Source organism: Pteropus vampyrus, unplaced genomic scaffold (assembly GCF_000151845.1).
Source record: "Pteropus vampyrus isolate Shadow unplaced genomic scaffold, Pvam_2.0 Scaffold207, whole genome shotgun sequence".
Taxonomy (NCBI): Eukaryota; Metazoa; Chordata; class Mammalia; order Chiroptera; family Pteropodidae; genus Pteropus; species Pteropus vampyrus.
Genome location: NW_011888988.1, coordinates 347,762 through 365,208, shown reverse-complemented (window position 1 = coordinate 365,208; position 17,447 = coordinate 347,762). Strand labels below are relative to the sequence as shown.

General features: G+C 51.0%; 1 protein-coding gene across 1 annotated transcript in view; it reads left to right on the top strand.

Annotated features, from left to right (window-relative positions):
• Positions 1–17,447, top strand: part of PLXNA2 (plexin A2) — a 212,899-nt gene that overhangs the window by 181,897 nt on the left and 13,555 nt on the right. Inside the window, exons 14-26 of the mRNA XM_011372463.2 lie at positions 2,093–2,210; positions 4,123–4,259; positions 5,164–5,331; positions 5,462–5,555; positions 9,414–9,653; positions 10,287–10,430; positions 10,720–10,954; positions 12,989–13,131; positions 13,795–14,063; positions 15,933–15,999; positions 16,201–16,347; positions 16,966–17,125; positions 17,257–17,267. Of these exons, the coding sequence (XP_011370765.2) occupies positions 2,093–2,210; positions 4,123–4,259; positions 5,164–5,331; positions 5,462–5,555; positions 9,414–9,653; positions 10,287–10,430; positions 10,720–10,954; positions 12,989–13,131; positions 13,795–14,063; positions 15,933–15,999; positions 16,201–16,347; positions 16,966–17,125; positions 17,257–17,267 (1,933 nt within the window). The remainder of the gene's footprint in view (positions 1–2,092; positions 2,211–4,122; positions 4,260–5,163; positions 5,332–5,461; positions 5,556–9,413; positions 9,654–10,286; positions 10,431–10,719; positions 10,955–12,988; positions 13,132–13,794; positions 14,064–15,932; positions 16,000–16,200; positions 16,348–16,965; positions 17,126–17,256; positions 17,268–17,447) is intronic.

The following is a 17,447-nucleotide window of genomic DNA, read 5'->3' as shown; positions in this document are numbered from 1 at the left end:
GTGCCCATCTGCCACCCATCCCCCATCTCCCATGCTTACCATGAAAAGCTTATCTTTTGGGACATGAACTCTGAGCAAAAAAAAATGTCCTAGAAAAGACAGTATTTCTACAGGGACGGCTGAACAGGCCTCTCTAGGCCTTCTTGTCTCTGAGACAGGCCCCGGGATGGTCCAGGGAGGAACAAATATGCCCATGACCTTTATACGTTTTCATATTTCCTCTCACATTTCAAGCCTGCCATGATTTCTTCCTTCTTTTCTTTTGGAGACTCACTCTGGCACAGATTGTCCCAGGGGGGCGAATGAGGGACAAGAAAGCCCTGATTAGAAGAGAAGGAAAGAGACTTATCTGCTCCCTCGTCTTCTGTGCCCTCTCTCCCCCTGGCCACCCACAATGGATAGCTGGTTCTCCCCTGGAGGTCCTCGAGGGCACAAGGCATGGTTTGCAGGGCGGCAGAGAACCCCAAGCAGCAGCAGGCGTTAGGGCCCAGGAGACAGGTTGAGAGAGCTGTTTCGTAAGCGGGTAGCAGCATGGAGATAGCCACACATAGTACCTTAAATTAGACTTCTCAAATGTTCCCCTAATGAGGTTTAAGGAGACAATTACGTGTCAAAGACTAATTGATCATCGCTATCATCTTTACTCTGGGTTCATAATTAATTTATTCATTCATAGAGAAAGGGACAGGCGCGTATCCTTCCTTGTGCATTCAGTACTTTCTTGTTGAATCTAATATGCTAAACGTAATAAGACAGTTATTGCATGTTAAGTAAATATTCACCAGGAGTGAAAGTGCTTATTTGGGATTAACTGTTACGAAGGGGACAGAGATCAGCGGCACACTGCGTGTGCGAGCATGCGGTGTATTTGTTTAATGCAAGTTTTATTACATCGAAATGAAATCTCTGTTTAGTTACCTTCCTTCCTAGAGAAGCTGTTGAGATAAGCATCGCTCGGTTAAACACAGATCTTCCCCACAGTGCCAGGATAATGCTGGGGATTAGTGTAAAGGGGGCCTGTTTTGCTGACTCCCTACTAAGCAAACCTACCTGGGGTGCCAGACTGCTCTGAACTCTTACATGGTGTCGGGAGAGAAGGAAAATCTTTCCCTCAGTTCCCAGTTCCTTTTTGCTGAGCCCGATGGGGCCTTTTCCCACTCACCCCATGCCTTAGAATCCCAGGCAAGAGGTACCCCCAAGAACCCTATTTCTTCAATCTCTCCCATATCCTTCAACTGCCCACCCTTTCTAGGTGGCTGCCGTGGCCAAGGCAACCAGTCTATAAACGTGCTAGTTGTAACTTATCTCAGGCACCAGCCAAGTCGTCACTGAGCGTATTGATCTGCACTTCAGGAGAGAGCACGTGGCACCCCCTCCTCCCGCCAGCTCTCCTCCTAATGTGCGACAGGACTTCCAACCCCAGGGCTGATTCACTGCCTCGCCCACCAGCACAACATGCTCAGCCTGTGATTAAGTGGGAGTCTGGTGTCCACTGCTGTCCTAATGAACTCATCCAACTCCCAGCCCTTCGCCTACTGACACAGAGCTCCACTCCTCCCATTGTGCTCCCGTTTGGGGCTCTCACTATCTCACCAGATTGTTTATTCTCTTTTTAAAACTCACTTCAGGAAACCACGATTGAATCAGTTTGACAAATAGGCCCTCACTCCCTTTTAGGAAGAGTTGCCGTGTTGGCTTACCACCTAGGAAAGAACACATCTCTTTCACTGCAGATTCCTACATCTCTCTGTTGGACATTAGGTTTGTTCCACAAATATTGGGTCCTAGGCATTGCACTAAGCAGTGGGACTACAGGCTTGTTCCGAGGATTAGGCAGCATAGCGTTCTGAAGGCACAGAGGGCTTTAGAAATTCTCTCATCCAACCTCTTACTGTACAGATGAGAGACTGACGTCCAGAGAGGGAGAGCACTTTACCCAAAGGTCTCACAGCGAGATGGGTGAGATAGCTGAGTCTTGGTCCAGCACTGTGGCATGACTGTGATGAGTCATGCACTGTACTAGGTGAGCAAGATGGGGCAGGGATGCCAGCTCTGGCTGCACCTCTCACAGGAAGGTTTGCTTGCTCCTCAGGATCGTCTGTGAGATGGGCCATGCCCTCGTGGGAACCACCTCCGGGCCCGTGCGCCTGTGCATCGGCGAGTGTAAGCCAGAGTTCATGACCAAGTCCCATCAACAGTACACCTTCGTGGTAAGTACTGGGTCTAGTGCAAAGCTACAGCTCCCAGCAAGGGCACACTTCCTTCCACACTTCTCCCAGGAAGGTCCTATGCACCCCCTCCCCAAGTCAGACACCTCCAGGAGACCAGAAAAGGGAACTTCTAGCCTCACTTTGCAAGCCTGTCTTTCTGGATGGGACGGGTATGTGACTAACAGCACTGCAGAGCGTCCCATAGAGCCACAGGGCACTGTTCTAAATAAGGCAAAACCAGGCCTTTCTTAGAAATCGAATCTTAGAAAGCACCTCCCAGGGTGGGGAGGGGCTGTCCTTTGTCCCAGCCAATGCTATATTGTCCTCTAATACCAACCTAATGAGGACAGAGTGCCTGAGGGACCTAATTTAAAAAGTCTGTATTTATCAGCAAGCTTTGTTTTCTGCCAAGGACATTATAAACAGGAATTTAGAGGAGTCACTTGAAATCTGCAGTGACGTGTGTCCGTGTGCAGGATCATGGAAGTGCACAAGAGAGTTGCTATGTGTGTTGGTGCGGTTGTACACACATATGCACACATTCGCACCCGAAAACATCTCTTCACACTCAGGCAACAGGCAGTAGGATCAAAGTCTTTCTTTAAAGCTGGCACTGTATTCCTGCTGAATCAATAACTTGCTTCTGAGGCCCTGGAGTCCACCAGGGCTAAATTCTTACTGAATCGATGACTTGCTTCTGGGGCCTTAGAGTCACTTTTCTGACACTTACCTGCATTGCCACATGAAATTCTTCATAAAAAAAAGTGTCAGTGCCAGCAGGTGGGGTCAAACCAGCCTTGCTAAGAGTTTTGAAAATTCATTAAACCACAAGAGTCTCTTCTCTTAAGTCTTTTACTGCTTCTTGCGGGTCTTTCAGTCTCTGCCTTCTCATCCCAGCATCTGTGCCTCTTTCATGTACTCTTCTCTCTCGAATTGGAGAGAATCGCTGCCTATCTGTCACCAACCTGCCCCATCAGGGCCTTGTATGAGACGCAAACACACACACTAGATGGAGAGAGAACTGTAGAATGCCAGAGCAGGGAGAAGCTTTACAGATAATTTAGTCCACTTTCCTCTCTTGACAGAGGAGCAAACAAAAGCCCGGGGTGATGTAGAAATTTGCTTTAGGGCCCGTCACTAGTGAGTGGCTAATGTGGCTACTTCAGGCCTGGGTAGTTGCTCAGTTAAACGCACTTTCGACTCCTCTCCGCTGCCCTACAGACAGAAGCAATTCCTTTCCGATTTAGGTCAGCTGCCTGATGTATTTTAGGCTAAATGACATTTCTTTTAAGCTTCAGGCTTACTTTTACAACTTAATGAGCTTACTAGAAAATCCCAGCCAGTGATGGGCCATCTTCCTGATACAGGTTGGGGAAGCCATCTCTAACGTTTACTGACAGCTCCCTGCACCAGGCACCCTGCCGTGCCCTTCGCATATGTTTAGAGAGGGACAGAAGAAGGACGTGTGCATAGACCCTGAATGGAGGACTTTCGCCTCTCGGTGGCCCAATCCAGGCAGGGATGCTTTATTCAACTCTATCGATTTTGTGCCAAAAAAATCAGTACAGGCTCTAGATAGAGAAGCATTTCCAAATTGTTCTCAATTTGTAAACTAATTGATAGATTAGTCACTGTCACCTCGGCCTTCCCATCAGTATTATGAGCATGAGATTCCCCGGGGAGTTAATTAATTCCAAAACATGACCTTTCTGCCTTCCCTGCATATGTCTGGAGCTTCTTCTTCGAAAGGGTCTCAGCTCCAGGCAGAGAGAGTGTCTGGGATTCGAAAGGGTAGAAAAGTACCTGTACTCTGAGCATGGAGTTTGTCCCTCCTTCCATCCTTAAGTCTAGCTTGGGTCCATCCCTTTGGGAAAAACCCGAGCTGTGATCATTTCTCTGCTTCCTCCCAAAGAACCCTTCCGTGATGTCACTCAACCCCATCCGAGGGCCAGAGTCAGGAGGCACCATGGTGACCATCACAGGCCATTACCTTGGGGCTGGGAGCAGCGTGGCCGTGTACCTGGGCAATCAGACCTGCGAGTTCTATGGGTAAGAGGCCTCGGACGAGCACAAAAAGACTGTCCTCATGTGGCCTGTGCACACATGTTCTTGTGCATGTTCATACACGTGCCTACCCGTCATCTTCATGTTATATGCTACATCCTGGACTCAAGCACCATTCCAGTCACTGTGAGAACAATATTCCACTAGTCAATGTATATCTCGTATATCACAGGGTCTGGATCCTTCTAGAAATAATTAGAAGTGACGGTCATGGGAACCGCAGATGAGAAAGGCTCCCAAGAGCTCTCTGGTCACCATCAGGACCACACATTCATTGGATACCCACTGTGGTCACTTGAGAAACGTGAACATTGCATGGCCATCCTCAACAAACACACAGACTCATTCTCAGGGCATCCTTTGGGCCTGGAAACCTGAACACCTGCTATTTGTCAGATGCCTCCAATGGAGACGTAGAGAATCCTGAGAGAATTGTGAAAGGCTCCATGGACGAGAACCCAACTCGGCCAGTATTATCTGATAATTGCCTCCTTGGACCATAAACTCCCTAAGGGCAAGGACTGTGTGTCCACTTCTCTGCATAGTGGGTGCTCAATGAATATTTATTAACTGACTCTCTGGACTCTAAGCACCAGCTAAGTAGTCGTAGTCTAGAAAAATCCAGGAAAGTGGAGTCCTCCCAAAGCCCAGGAAGCCCCGCCGCTGCCCCACGTTTAATCCCGTTCTCCAACTCGCTCCTTCCTAATCCAGAGTTGGATCTCAGGTAAAAGGAGGCACTGATATCCACTGAAGAGGGCCGTGTTCCGTAGTATACCATATTACAGGACAGAGGACACTTGCTGGCCTGCAGAAAACCCCTTTTCAAGCCAGAGGGTGCCCCCTGTTGCCCATGCCCTTCTTCACAACCCTCCTGCTGTCCCCCTGGCAGGCGGTCGATGAATGAGATCGTGTGCGTCTCGCCCCCATCGTCCAATGGACTGGGCCCAGTCCCCGTTTCCGTGAGTGTCGACCGAGCCCACGTGGATAACAGCCTGCAGTTCGAGTACATAGACGACCCCCGGGTGCAGCGCATCGAGCCAGAGTGGAGCATCGCCAGGTGAGGCAGAGGCTGGAGGAGGCACCCAGTGCCGCGTGGTGTCACCCCTTCAGCCCTAGTGTGGCTTGCGAGGGATTGAGATGGCAGTTTGAGAGGGTTTTTACCTAACCTAGACTCTTCTTGTTCCCAGTGGCCACACCCCCCTGACCATCACAGGCTTCAACCTGGATGTCATTCAGGAGCCAAGGATCCGGGTCAAGTTTAATGGCAAAGAATCTGTCAATGTGAGTAACCACTGGCCCGTTCTGCCCTCAGCAGACTCAGCTGTGTGTCTGTGTTTTGCAATGTGATGAGCTCTGTGTTGGGAGCATCTGACTACAGGAGAAGGAAGCTGGCTCAAGACTGAGTCTGGAATCATGGCTTCAAACACCTGAGCGTGACAATGAATTTTATAATTATGATATAATAATTTCCTATCAGAAGGTGATATAATGAGTATATAAACGTAGTGCCTTCTGAGCTTAAGATACAGCACAAAAGGGTTCCTGTTTTATGTCATGCTCACTTTAAGGTCTGATATGAAGCAGTGTGAGAGGGTGAAGAAATTCTGGCTCCAAATTCAGATACTTCTGGATCGGAAGCAGGACACTGCCATCTATTAGCTGAGCAACCATGTTCAAGTCAGTTAACCTCTCTGATCCCCCATCCTCGGCTATAAATGGTGATAAGACTCACCTCACAGGTTTGTAACCTGCAGCAGCTGGCCAGCGCTAGGTTGGCACTTAATAAACGTTAGTCACTGCATGCAGATGGTTCCATCCTGGTCACTAAAATAATCAGGTTGAACATTTTACTCTATTCCTCTGTGCAGAGCCATGTAATTCCATTTTTTTCAGTAAGGATTTTTGTGATTTTAAAGAAATTTTCTATCATAAGAGCAGAATATCTGATATGTTATAAATTTTTTAGTTCCACTGGCTCCATCTCACTCTTCTTAGCTAATATTTTCTGAAACATTATTGTATTCATAATTATAGTCCAGGAGATGCTGGTATTATAAATTATGGCCACTATTCCTCATATGAATTACTATTATTACTGCTTCGACCTTCAAGAGATCGCCTAGGCTGAGATGGAGATGAGAAAGATTGTTTTATATCTACCCTCCTATCCCTGACACATTCCCAGCATGCTTGAGGCTTCCTTAGGAAACAGAAATACACAAAATGACAGGGTTCTGGAAAGCTAGATCTGGAACAGTCTCAGGGATCATCTGGTCCAACCTCCTCCTTGGACAGTTGAGGAAACTTGCCCCCAGTCATGAAGGTGGCTGGTTGCAGGGCTGGGCTAGATGCCAAACATCTGAACTCTCTGTAATTAGACCACATGAGATGTTCCTGGGCTTGGCATTCCATCATGCCAGAGACATAGGGACACCTGGGTCATCCTTTCAGTATCCACTCTTTGGGCTGAGCAGGCACACGCCTCTTTATCCCATGTGTAGAACTTGATCCACAGGTAAAAGGGTCTCTGTCCCCACTCTATTTCCAGACCAAGTGTCCCCAGTAGCTGTGTGTCCAACTGTCCACCTCTAGGGCCTAAATGAAAGGGAGGAGAGTGAGGGGTAGGGATGGGAATAGTGAGTTCACAGGAAGGATGAAACCCCAAAACAAATTAGGTACGTTTTTAAAATTTAGCTTGCCTTATTATTCAGGTATGGCAAGGCCAACAGACCAGGAGATGACTGCCACTGGAAAGATAGTTGGTTAAACTGACCAATCCCAAGAGAAGGGGGCCATGCCACAATGGAGGGATAGGGGTTACGCACGCAGGGAAGCCCCAGGGTAGTTTAGAAAGCAGAAGGAGAAAAGGCAATGGGCAAGAGCCTTTGTTGTGGTTTCTACGGAAGGAACTAGCAAGGCGAGATAAGCAAGTGTAGGAGGGGCCAACTTGGAGCATTTTACTGGGCTCTGGGGCAGAAGGGCTGCCCCAGGTGTCTGGCACCTGGCCCTGGTGGGGTTAGGGAAGGTGGATAGAGTGGATAGATTCCCACAGTGTGAAAGGAGGTGGTTGGGGGTGTGGATTGGTTGTTCGTGTTCCAACAGCATGCTCTAGCAGGTAGCAGATTGTTTGCTGCCCCAGGAACTAGCGAGCCTGGTGAGGGGCAGTCTCTCCAGGGTCAGCAAGGCCCCAGATGTTAAAGCGCCAGAACACAGAAGATAAAAGACATGGTCAATATAGCACAGAGGGAATTTGGGAGAATGAGTATGTGACGGGCATGGTCCACCGCCAAAGGCTGCAGCATTAGTCCTGGGGAAGCCATTGGAAGAGAAGGCTGGGCTGGGAGGCCTCTGCCTCAGAAGGCTCAGTCCCAGAAGCCCTCTCCTCTCCCAGCAGACCTGAGCAGGGATCTCCACAGCAGCCCCCCAACCCACCCACCATGACCTCAGTGTTTCAAGGAGTTAAGAAGTAGTTTCTAGTTCTACCCTCTTGTGAGTTGGAGGCCCTCAGCTTAGTAGTGACCTGCCTGGGGTCTGCAGGCTAGCACGCCTCCAGGAGAGGCCTGGGGTCTGCAGTTTTCTATCAAGCCTGACTCCACGGTAGGAAGCTCATGAACTCTGCCTTGGGCCTTCTCTTTCGGGAGTGGAGAAGAGAAGCACATGGCCCCTCAGCCATGCTCGGGCCCCATGGCAGCCTCAGCTCACCAGGCCTCCCTTTGCCTTTGGGTCATGAAGCAGCCCCAGCGAGAAGTAAGAAGGGCCAAAGGGAAGGCCACAAAACCCAAAGGAATGTTTGGCAAACAAAGTGCCGATGCAGCACAGGGCGGGAAGCAAACAGAGGCCCCTTGTTTGGGAGTGATTTGCTTATTCATAAAAGAGTCCAGTCGGAGGGACTGGGATGAGCGGGGACGAAGTGGGGTGGGGAGTGGGTGGCGTGTCTGCTTCGCAGAGCCCGGAGCTTGAGACTCCCCGACTCAACTCTACCCGTTGGACTGTACCCCCATTTTTCTCATGACAAAATGTCCCCAGCTAGAACATGAAAAGGGACGTCCAAGGAGCTACTGAAGTGTGAGCCGAAAAGGGCAGGAATGGTAACTGACCTCCAGTATGGCCTGAAGCCCTCAGGGAGGGGTGGTTTAAGCGCAGACTCCCTCTGGAAAGCGAGGGTTAACACTGGGCCTCGGAGCTCTGACGTAATCTCCGTGCAAGTGTCAGCTTTTTTGCAATTTCACACGCGGTCTTGTTTTCTGAACATGAAGTCCGTGTTTGTGTATGTTGGCCAGACACACGTGTGGACCTGCCAGGACAACATGTACTTGAGTAGACCGAGTTCTCACAGATGCCCTTGGCTGTCGCTGGGACACTGTGGCTCCCAAAACCCAAGTTGAGCCATGGGGGTAGAAGTCCCGGTTTTCTTCCCAAGTCCCACGTGGGTCCTGTAGTGGTTTCTTTAGTCTGACTGCTGCCTTGAGCAGCCCTGGAACTAAAGCAGAGGAGAACATGGCGTGCTAAGGAGGAGCCAGCCCAGCTAGGATTTTAGCTGGGAGACTGGGATCCTCCAAGAAGGAGAGGACATTATGAAATCAGTGTCGATATCGAAGTTTACCCCGTGCAGAGTTAGGGACACTTGGTTGGAGAAGAGAGAGATCCTAAGTAGAACATTTAAAGAGTTGAAGTCTCCTTTTTATTCATCAACATAGTCAGTGAACATTAACTGAACACCTACTATGTGCCCCACCCCCCCACACACACTCACGCTCACACTCATACTCACACCCTGCACTGCTTCTGCCCTACTTTTTCCTCAAACTTTCCGTGCTCCCTCATCCCTACTGTGTTCCCAGCCCTCTGCCAGGACTGTATTATTCTTGTTGAATCTATTTCACGAGATAGCCCCAAATCTTAGAACAGTACCTATCACAAAGTAGGCACTCAGGCAGTGTTGGTGAATAAATGAATGAAGTTAAAATGCATCCCCCCGAAATTAAGTTCACAGCCCTTTTTCTCAAGAGGTTCACCATGTAATAAAGACAAGCAAGTAACACAATGGTGACAACCAAAGCAAGCAGAGGGTGGGAAGGGTGGCACGGGACCCCGACGTCACCCGCTCAGCGTTTGAGTTCTGCACTCCGGGCCCCGCAGGTGTGCAAAGCTGTAAACACCACCACCCTCACCTGCCTGGCGCCCTCTCTGACCACGGACTACCGGCCGGGCCTGGACACTGTGGAGCGGCCAGACGAGTTTGGCTTCGTCTTCAACAATGTACAGTCCTTGCTCATCTACAACGACACCAAGTTCATCTACTACCCCAACCCGACCTTTGAACTGCTCAGTCCTACTGGAGTCCTGGATCAGAAGCCGGGATCCCCCATCATTCTGAAGGTAGGAATGTGGGGAGGGCGGAGATGGAAGAGAGCACCCCCTCTCCTGGGCTTTTTTGTTCTGCTGCTGCACATGTGGACTCACGAAGCTGGCGTCTCCCTGCAGAGGGAGCTTGTTTACAGCTTGTTGACCCATCGAGTGATATATCTTGCGCCTGAGAGTCCCAAGAAACACTTTAGAACATTTTGGCTTGCTCTTGTGAGCTTTGGGACCCAGAAGTTCTGCAGTGAGTTGGAAGCAACCATTGCTTTTATCGACTGCTTCCACGGCCACCGTAACTGGCACACATGTTCCAGGAGGCCACAGTTTCCTGGCACAAGTGTTTTGTTACTGCATAACTTTCATTATTTCCCACACGTCCTGCCCCAAAGTTTCATTTGTTTAGTGTTCTGTCTCCCCTTCCTCTCTTTCCCAATCTCTTCTTCTCTTTCATTTTCTCCTCCCGTCATTTCTCTCTTTCTGTCTAAATTGTGGCTGTTTGACGTCCTCTCCAAAAACTTACCATGGACTTGATTTCTTTTTGCATTGTTGCCCTCCCCTCCTTAATCTACCTCCTTCATCTTTTTTTAAAAAGGCAATTAACTTCTGCAAGCCTGTGTCAATTACTCCTATTAAGATTACTGTTATCTACAGGGCAAAAACCTCTGCCCTCCTGCCTCTGGAGGTGCCAAACTCAACTACACAGTGCTGATTGGAGAGACCCCATGTGCTGTCACTGTGTCGGAGACACAGCTCCTCTGCGAGCCCCCCAACCTCACGGGGCAGCACAAGGTCATGGTGAGTGAGCCCTCTTCTTTTGTTAGTCCCTCCTTTCCACTCCATGCATATATGTGATCTGTCATAAAGAAAGGCTCTGTCTTCCATCTTTTCCATACCCTATTTCCAAGTCGTGTGTTAAAATGGGTAGAAGTTGAGAACACAAGAAAAGGTAGGCAGATAATCAGCAGGAAGTTGTTTTGCGTCCAGACTGCACTGTGTGCGTGTGGCCTCTCCTGTCCTTTCTGAAACGACAAGGATTCCATGGCATGCCAGGGCTCTACAGCATCTATGTGTGTGCAATGCACAGGTTCACGTGGGCGGGATGGTGTTCTCTCCTGGCTCGGTGAGTGTCATCTCAGACAGCTTGCTGACCCTGCCAGCCATCATCAGCATCGCGGCAGGCGGCAGCCTCCTTCTCATCATTGTCATCATCGTCCTCATTGCCTACAAGCGGAAATCTCGAGAAAATGACCTCACTCTGAAGAGGCTCCAAATGCAGATGGACAACCTGGAGTCCCGGGTGGCCTTGGAGTGTAAGGAAGGTCAGTGGCGGCACAGCCTCGCTTCTCACGTCCCTCTTACTACCTTACTAACCCGTCCTTATCGACAGCTCCTCTTCGCTCCCATCCCTTCCACCCCAAGCCATTGCACTCCCCTTTGGCCTCTTTTCCCTAAACTTCCTGTGCCCTCAGGGCCAACAAGTCCTATTAAGAATGCCCAAGGTGAGGCCCTAGGCCTGGTCACATTGTTCTGTCCCCCGACTCTGACTCATCCCGCAACCCGGCCCCCTTCCTCTCCCTCTCAGAGCCTCAGTCTCCCCACGGTCAGAATCCCCCATGTGGGAGCATCCGGCTCCTTTTGCATAACGTCCCGGGAGCACGCGGAAGCAGCCGCTACGGGAAAGGTGGAGAGCATCTCACCTGCTCCCACCTCATCCCCCGCCCCACCTCCACCCCCAGGATTTGTTTTCCATGAGTGCAGCAGGCTGAGCCTCTGAACCAGGCTTGCTGGTGTCCTTGGCCTTGGACATGTGTGGGAGCGGAGACTGTGTTTTCTTCCACCTCTCACGCAGCCACAGCTGTAAGGTGACGGGTTTACCTGGTTGTCCCCTAGGCTGAGGACCCAGTGGCTCTCCGGGTAAACATTTTAATTAGGTATCAAAACATTTCTCCTTTTGCTGCAAACAGGATCAGAAACAAGCCCTCTGCTAGTTGTCAGGGAAGAGCCGGGCTAAGGAAAGGGCTCCTCCTGGTTCCAGGCTGGGGAGGAGGGGAGAGGAGCTCACCAGGAGACAGGCCTGCCCAAGGGGAGGATGCCCTGTCAGCTGAGGGCCTTGTGCCCAGGGCACCCCAAGGCTGGGTTTAGTTTTGTTCTCAGTTTCTTGTGTGCATGTGTGTATTAAAATATACATAACATAAAATTTACTGTCTTAACCCTCACTGTCTCTACCCCCCAGTGTTCGCCCCTCCTCCAGTTTTGTGGCATTAAGTACATCCGCTTTGCTGTGTAGCCACCACCACCATTCATCTCCAGAAGTTTCTCTTCTTCCCCAGCTGAAACACTATATCCACTAAACAATAACCCCAATTACCCCCTCACCTCACCTTGGCAACTACCATTGCACTTTCTGTTCCTATGAATTTGACTACTCCAGGTATTTCGTATATGTGCAATCGTACAGTATTTGTCTCTTTGTGTCTGGCTTATTGCACTTAGCATAATGTCCTCAAATTCATCCATGTTGTAGCATGCAACAGAATTTTCTTCCTTTACAAGGCTGAATAATATCCCATTGAATGTATAGACCACATTTTGATTATCCATTCCTCTTTCACATTTTGGTTGTTTTCACCTTCTGGCTATTTATTATGAATAATGCTGCTATAAACATGCATGTACAAGTATCTGTTCAAATTCCCGCTTGCAGTTCTTTTGGGCAGATACCTAGGAGTGGAATTGCTGGGTCACGTGGTAATTCCACATTTAATTGTTTAAGGGACTACCAAATCCTTTTCCAGAGCAGCTGTACCAATTTACATTCCCACCAGCAATGTATGAGGATTCCAATATTTCCACGTCCTCGTAATGTTTGTTATTTTCCATTTCTTGAAATAGCCTCCCTAGTGCGTATGATGTGGGATCTCATGGTAGTTTTGATTTTTGTTGTCCCCAGTGTTTTTGCATCTTGATTTAGTCTCTCGCTTGGAAAAAAGGAGCAAAGCTACTTGTTTTGGTCTTTGCTTGATCCCCTTGGCCACCATCTCTCACCTGCTTCCAGAACCTGCAGTACATGCATGACCCAGGTCACGGTGTTCTTCGTTTTTCTTTGTTTCAACTACACTTTTAATACACAAAAAGAAAATTCAAAATTCTAGATAAGCACAGAAAAGGAAATAACATAAAAATCACCTCTATCGCCACCACCTCAGAAAGGCGGCCTGGAGATATCTCACCCCCTGTGGAGATGCACCCCTATGACCCTTTCTGTCGTACCCCCCAGGCCCTCCTCTCCTGCCTCTCCCTCCCCTGCTCGGGTTCCCCTCCTGAGCCCCCCTGTCTCCACTGCACTTTCGTAGCATTTGCCGAGCTCCAGACCGACATTAATGAGCTGACCAGCGACCTGGACCGCTCGGGAATCCCCTACCTGGACTATCGCACCTATGCCATGCGAGTCCTGTTCCCCGGCATTGAGGACCATCCCGTCCTGCGCGAGCTGGAGGTAAAGCCGGCCTCCCTGACCCAGCTGCACAGTAGGGACGCAGGGCCTGGTGTCCCAGGATAAGCCAGCCGCTTGGAGAAAGGTCAGGAGCGAGGAGGAAAAATAGCTTGTAACAGCATCACTGCAACGGGGTTATTTCTGATGAGGAAGGTCATGGCCAAGGGAGCCACTCTGGTTCTTTGAGACGATTCCTGGGCAATGCTCATGGTTTTTCATTTTTAAATTAATGACTGAATTAATTAACTACAATTCTGTCTCATTCTGAAATGGATTTCAGATGGCTCAAGGAAAGACCTATGAGTCTGTGAGGTTTGTTTATTCATTTGTTGGTTTGTTTTACTAAAGATAGTAAATTGGGATAGAGGTGATTCAGGGGAAGCTAGAAAGCCGAATGGGTCTGGTGGGGCATCCTTGAGAAAAATCGATGGACAGCATCACCATCGAGGGCCCCGCCTGGAGCCCAGCCCTCTCAGCCCAGGGGAAAGTCAGAGCAGGCTGTAGACTTCAGGGACCAGCCACTCCTACATCTCCGTGGCTGGGGTGCTTGCGGGTGTCATGGAAGCGGTGCCACAGCTGCTAATACCACCAGCAAAGACCCTGAGTGAGAGCCGGGCTAGGAGGCCAGGAGCTGTGCTCTGAGAGTATGCTATCGCGCCCACCCAGGTGCAGGGGAATGGGCAGCAGCACGTGGAGAAGGCCCTGAAGCTCTTCGCCCAACTCATCAACAACAAGGTGTTTTTGCTGACCTTCATTCGCACCCTGGAGCTGCAGCGCAGCTTCTCCATGCGCGACCGTGGCAACGTGGCCTCGCTCATCATGACTGGCCTGCAGGGCCGCCTGGAGTATGCCACCGACGTCCTCAAGCAGCTGCTCTCCGACCTCATCGACAAGAACCTGGAGAACAAGAACCACCCCAAGCTGCTTCTCCGGAGGTCTGAGCTGCGGCCAGGGCCGGGGCGGGGGGCGGGGGTGGCGGGCACCTGAGCAGGGACACAGGGCCTATGAGAGCAGGTCCCATAAGCAGCATGAGAGAGGCGTCCCCTCCCCAGAAAAGCATGTGTTCACACTTCTCACAGTACAGAATCTGATCTTCCTTTGGCCAGGCGGCCATGTGGTGTCTACAGCTGCTAAACATGATGGAGGGACACAGGCCTTGGCTCAGATCTCGGCTCGATCCCCAGCTCTGCCACCTGCTAGTTGTGTGAACTTGGGCCAGTGACATGGCCTCTCTGCTGTTTAGTTTCCTCATAGACAAAAAGACACCAAGAGCACCTGTCTCACAATCTCCCTCCCTGCGCATCTAGAACTACGCTGTCCAACAGGGTAGCTACATGTGACTGTTAATTTAAATGAAGGAAAATGTAAAATTCGGTTCCTCCATGGCACTAGCCACACTCCACCAATGTCGCCACACATTGGCCGCCATATTGGATGGCACAGATGGAGAACATTTCCAGCCAGCAGAAGGTTGGACAGCACCAGGCTGGAGATTTGGTGCTGCCTGTATCTCCGGGTCTCAGCTCCCTGACCTGAATCCCCAGCATCCACCACATGCCCCCTCCCCAGTTGCCGTTGTCCTGGCAGGAGAGGGTTGGAGACCTCGGTATCCATCCCCGAGCTCACCCTTTCTGGAGGCCCCAGGGAGCCTAGCACAGCTTTGGAATAAGCCACCTGTATTTCTCGGCCTTCCGTTCAGCCTTCTCCTAGCAAGGCCTCAGACTTCCAGGCCCCATGTGGGGTGAGGAGGGAAGAAGAATGGCTTTGTCTTATGCGTACTGAGCCCCCATCCTGCCAGCGTGAGCATTAGAAACTCTCATTAAGAACTGTTGTATTTACATTAGAGCTAATCTCAGGCACAGAGCGGGGGGGGGGCGGGCTGGGCGGGGCCAAGGGAGAAACATATGATTTCTTCTGCATTGTCACTCTCTCGTGGGCCCAGATTTGGGAGCGGCCCTGGCAAATGCCTGGGATTTACTGCAAATAGAGGGTATAATTTGCACCAGTTGCAGGGAGTTAAAATACCCCTCAGGCATTCTCATCACGGAGGATCTGTCACAGCAGTTTTGTTCTTTCCTGAGTCCCAAGATCGGCAGCCGAGGATGGGGGTGGGGGAGGGGCGCACTTGCAGAAGCAGATCCCTGTCAGCTAAACACTTGAACACACTGCTCTCTACCTGAAGGGCTGGAATTCATGACCCTGCACGACAGCAATTATGATAGCTGTTGGATACCAGGCATTACATATATTAACTCATTCAACCTTGACAACCATCCTGTGGGATAGATGATGGTGATGAGGATGATGATCCCCATTTAGAGATGGGGAAACTGAACCCAAAGAGACGAAATCACTTCCCCAAGGTCACCCAGCCTGTAAATGGCAGAGCCAAGATTTGAACCCAGGCAATCTGGCTCTGAGTGTTTGGAGGGGCAGGTACCTGGTACCTGCAAAACAGAGTATAGCATTCAGGCATGCAGGAAATCCCAGAGGGCTGGGGAAACTATATATCACCCGGAGGCCAGAAGGGAATCGGGAGAACTGGTTCCTTGTACCCCTGTGGGATGGGGAACTGGGTACTTTCCCCGACAGCATGGAGTACCAGTTCATTTTCACAGGAAATTAAGGCCCAGGAAGAAGAAACCTCTGGCCCAAGGTCACACTTGTAGTTACTGGTGGACTTGAGCGAGGACCCAGGTGTCCTTCAGTGCCCTGTTGTTCTCTTGGGCCATCCGCCACACAATGAAACCCCTACCCTGAAACCCTTCCTAAAAGACTGTTCTTTGTCCCTTCTCCCACCCCAGGACAGAGTCTGTGGCCGAGAAGATGCTCACCAATTGGTTTGCCTTCCTCCTGCACAAGTTCCTGAAGGTGAGTGGGAGTGGGACGGGGGCCGCGGTTGAGAGCAAGATGAGGGGCTGCTCCTCTGAGCCCGGCCATCGGGGCTGCATGGGGAGCCCCTCAGGAACAGGGACCTACCCGGCTGGGGTGCTGCAAAGCAAGGCGGGCCTGGGAGTGTGATCGGGAGAGGACGGGGTGGAGCCGGTGCCACCACCCTGCCTTCGCCCGCAGGAGTGCGCGGGGGAGCCACTCTTCATGCTCTACTGCGCCATCAAGCAGCAGATGGAGAAGGGCCCCATCGACGCCATCACGGGCGAGGCCCGCTACTCTCTGAGCGAGGACAAACTCATCCGGCAGCAGATCGAGTACAAGACCCTGGTAAGGAGGCCAGAAGCTCTGGTTCCTGCTTTCCCCTCTGACCACAAAACCAGTCTGAGGGGTCAATAAAGAGGCTGGGAGACCAGCCAGTCAGGGGGCAAGTCCAAGTGTACCAAGGCCAGGTAGACCTACCTGGGTGCCCTCGCACCTCATTTAGTGGGCCCATAGAGCTCTTGCCTCAGTTTACCAGAGATAATATTGGGTGGAGAAAGATCACTCATCATTAGGTATGAGAAAATCAGTGTTGTGGGAAGGAATGTGAATCTGTGGATTCCTAATAGGGAGGCTTTGGGGAAGTGGGGGGCCAGCCCTGGATACACCTGGAGCCATCTCTGAGGCCCAGGATGGCCTGTTCCAGGATGATAGATCCCATAAGCCATCCAGGAGCTGGAAAGTAGAGTTCCGATTCTTTGAGAAATAAGGGGTGGGCAGAATGACTCTGGCTGTCATTGGCAAATGGCAGGGAGGTGAAAGCAAGTGAGGCACAGACAGACAGGCACCCCGTTTCTCCTGTGAGGGCGGGGGCCTTGGAAAGAGAAGGTGCCTTCCGAGGCCTCGCTTCCTCCCCTTCCACTGCCCCCTCAACGCACTCATGCTCCCCCTCTTTTCCTCTTGCAGATCCTGAACTGCGTCAACCCCGACAACGAGAACAGTCCGGAAATCCCAGTGAAGGTGTTAAACTGTGACACCATCACACAGGTCAAGGAGAAGATCCTCGACGCTATCTACAAGAACGTGCCCTACTCCCAGCGGCCGAGGGCTGTTGACATGGACCTGGGTAGGAGGCCTGGCTTGGAGTGTAGGGCCATAGCTGGACAAGCGGCTTCCAGGAGGGCATCCGGCAGCGGGAGGGCATGGGAAGAAGGGAAGCCCTGCCCTGCCTACGGTCCCTCCTGGGGGTGTGACTAGGTCCTGCCCAGGTGAGGGGCCACCTGAAATACTGCTCCCAGGGCACTGCCTGCTCAGATGTGGCTGCCTCTGGTGAGACCTGCATTTCTGCCCAGCTGCCTGGACCCCATGGAGCCCTGGACGTCTTAAGAGCTATCATTGCACCGGCTTGAGGGGGTTGGGGTTGCTAGGTCCCTAGAAGAGGAAGGACT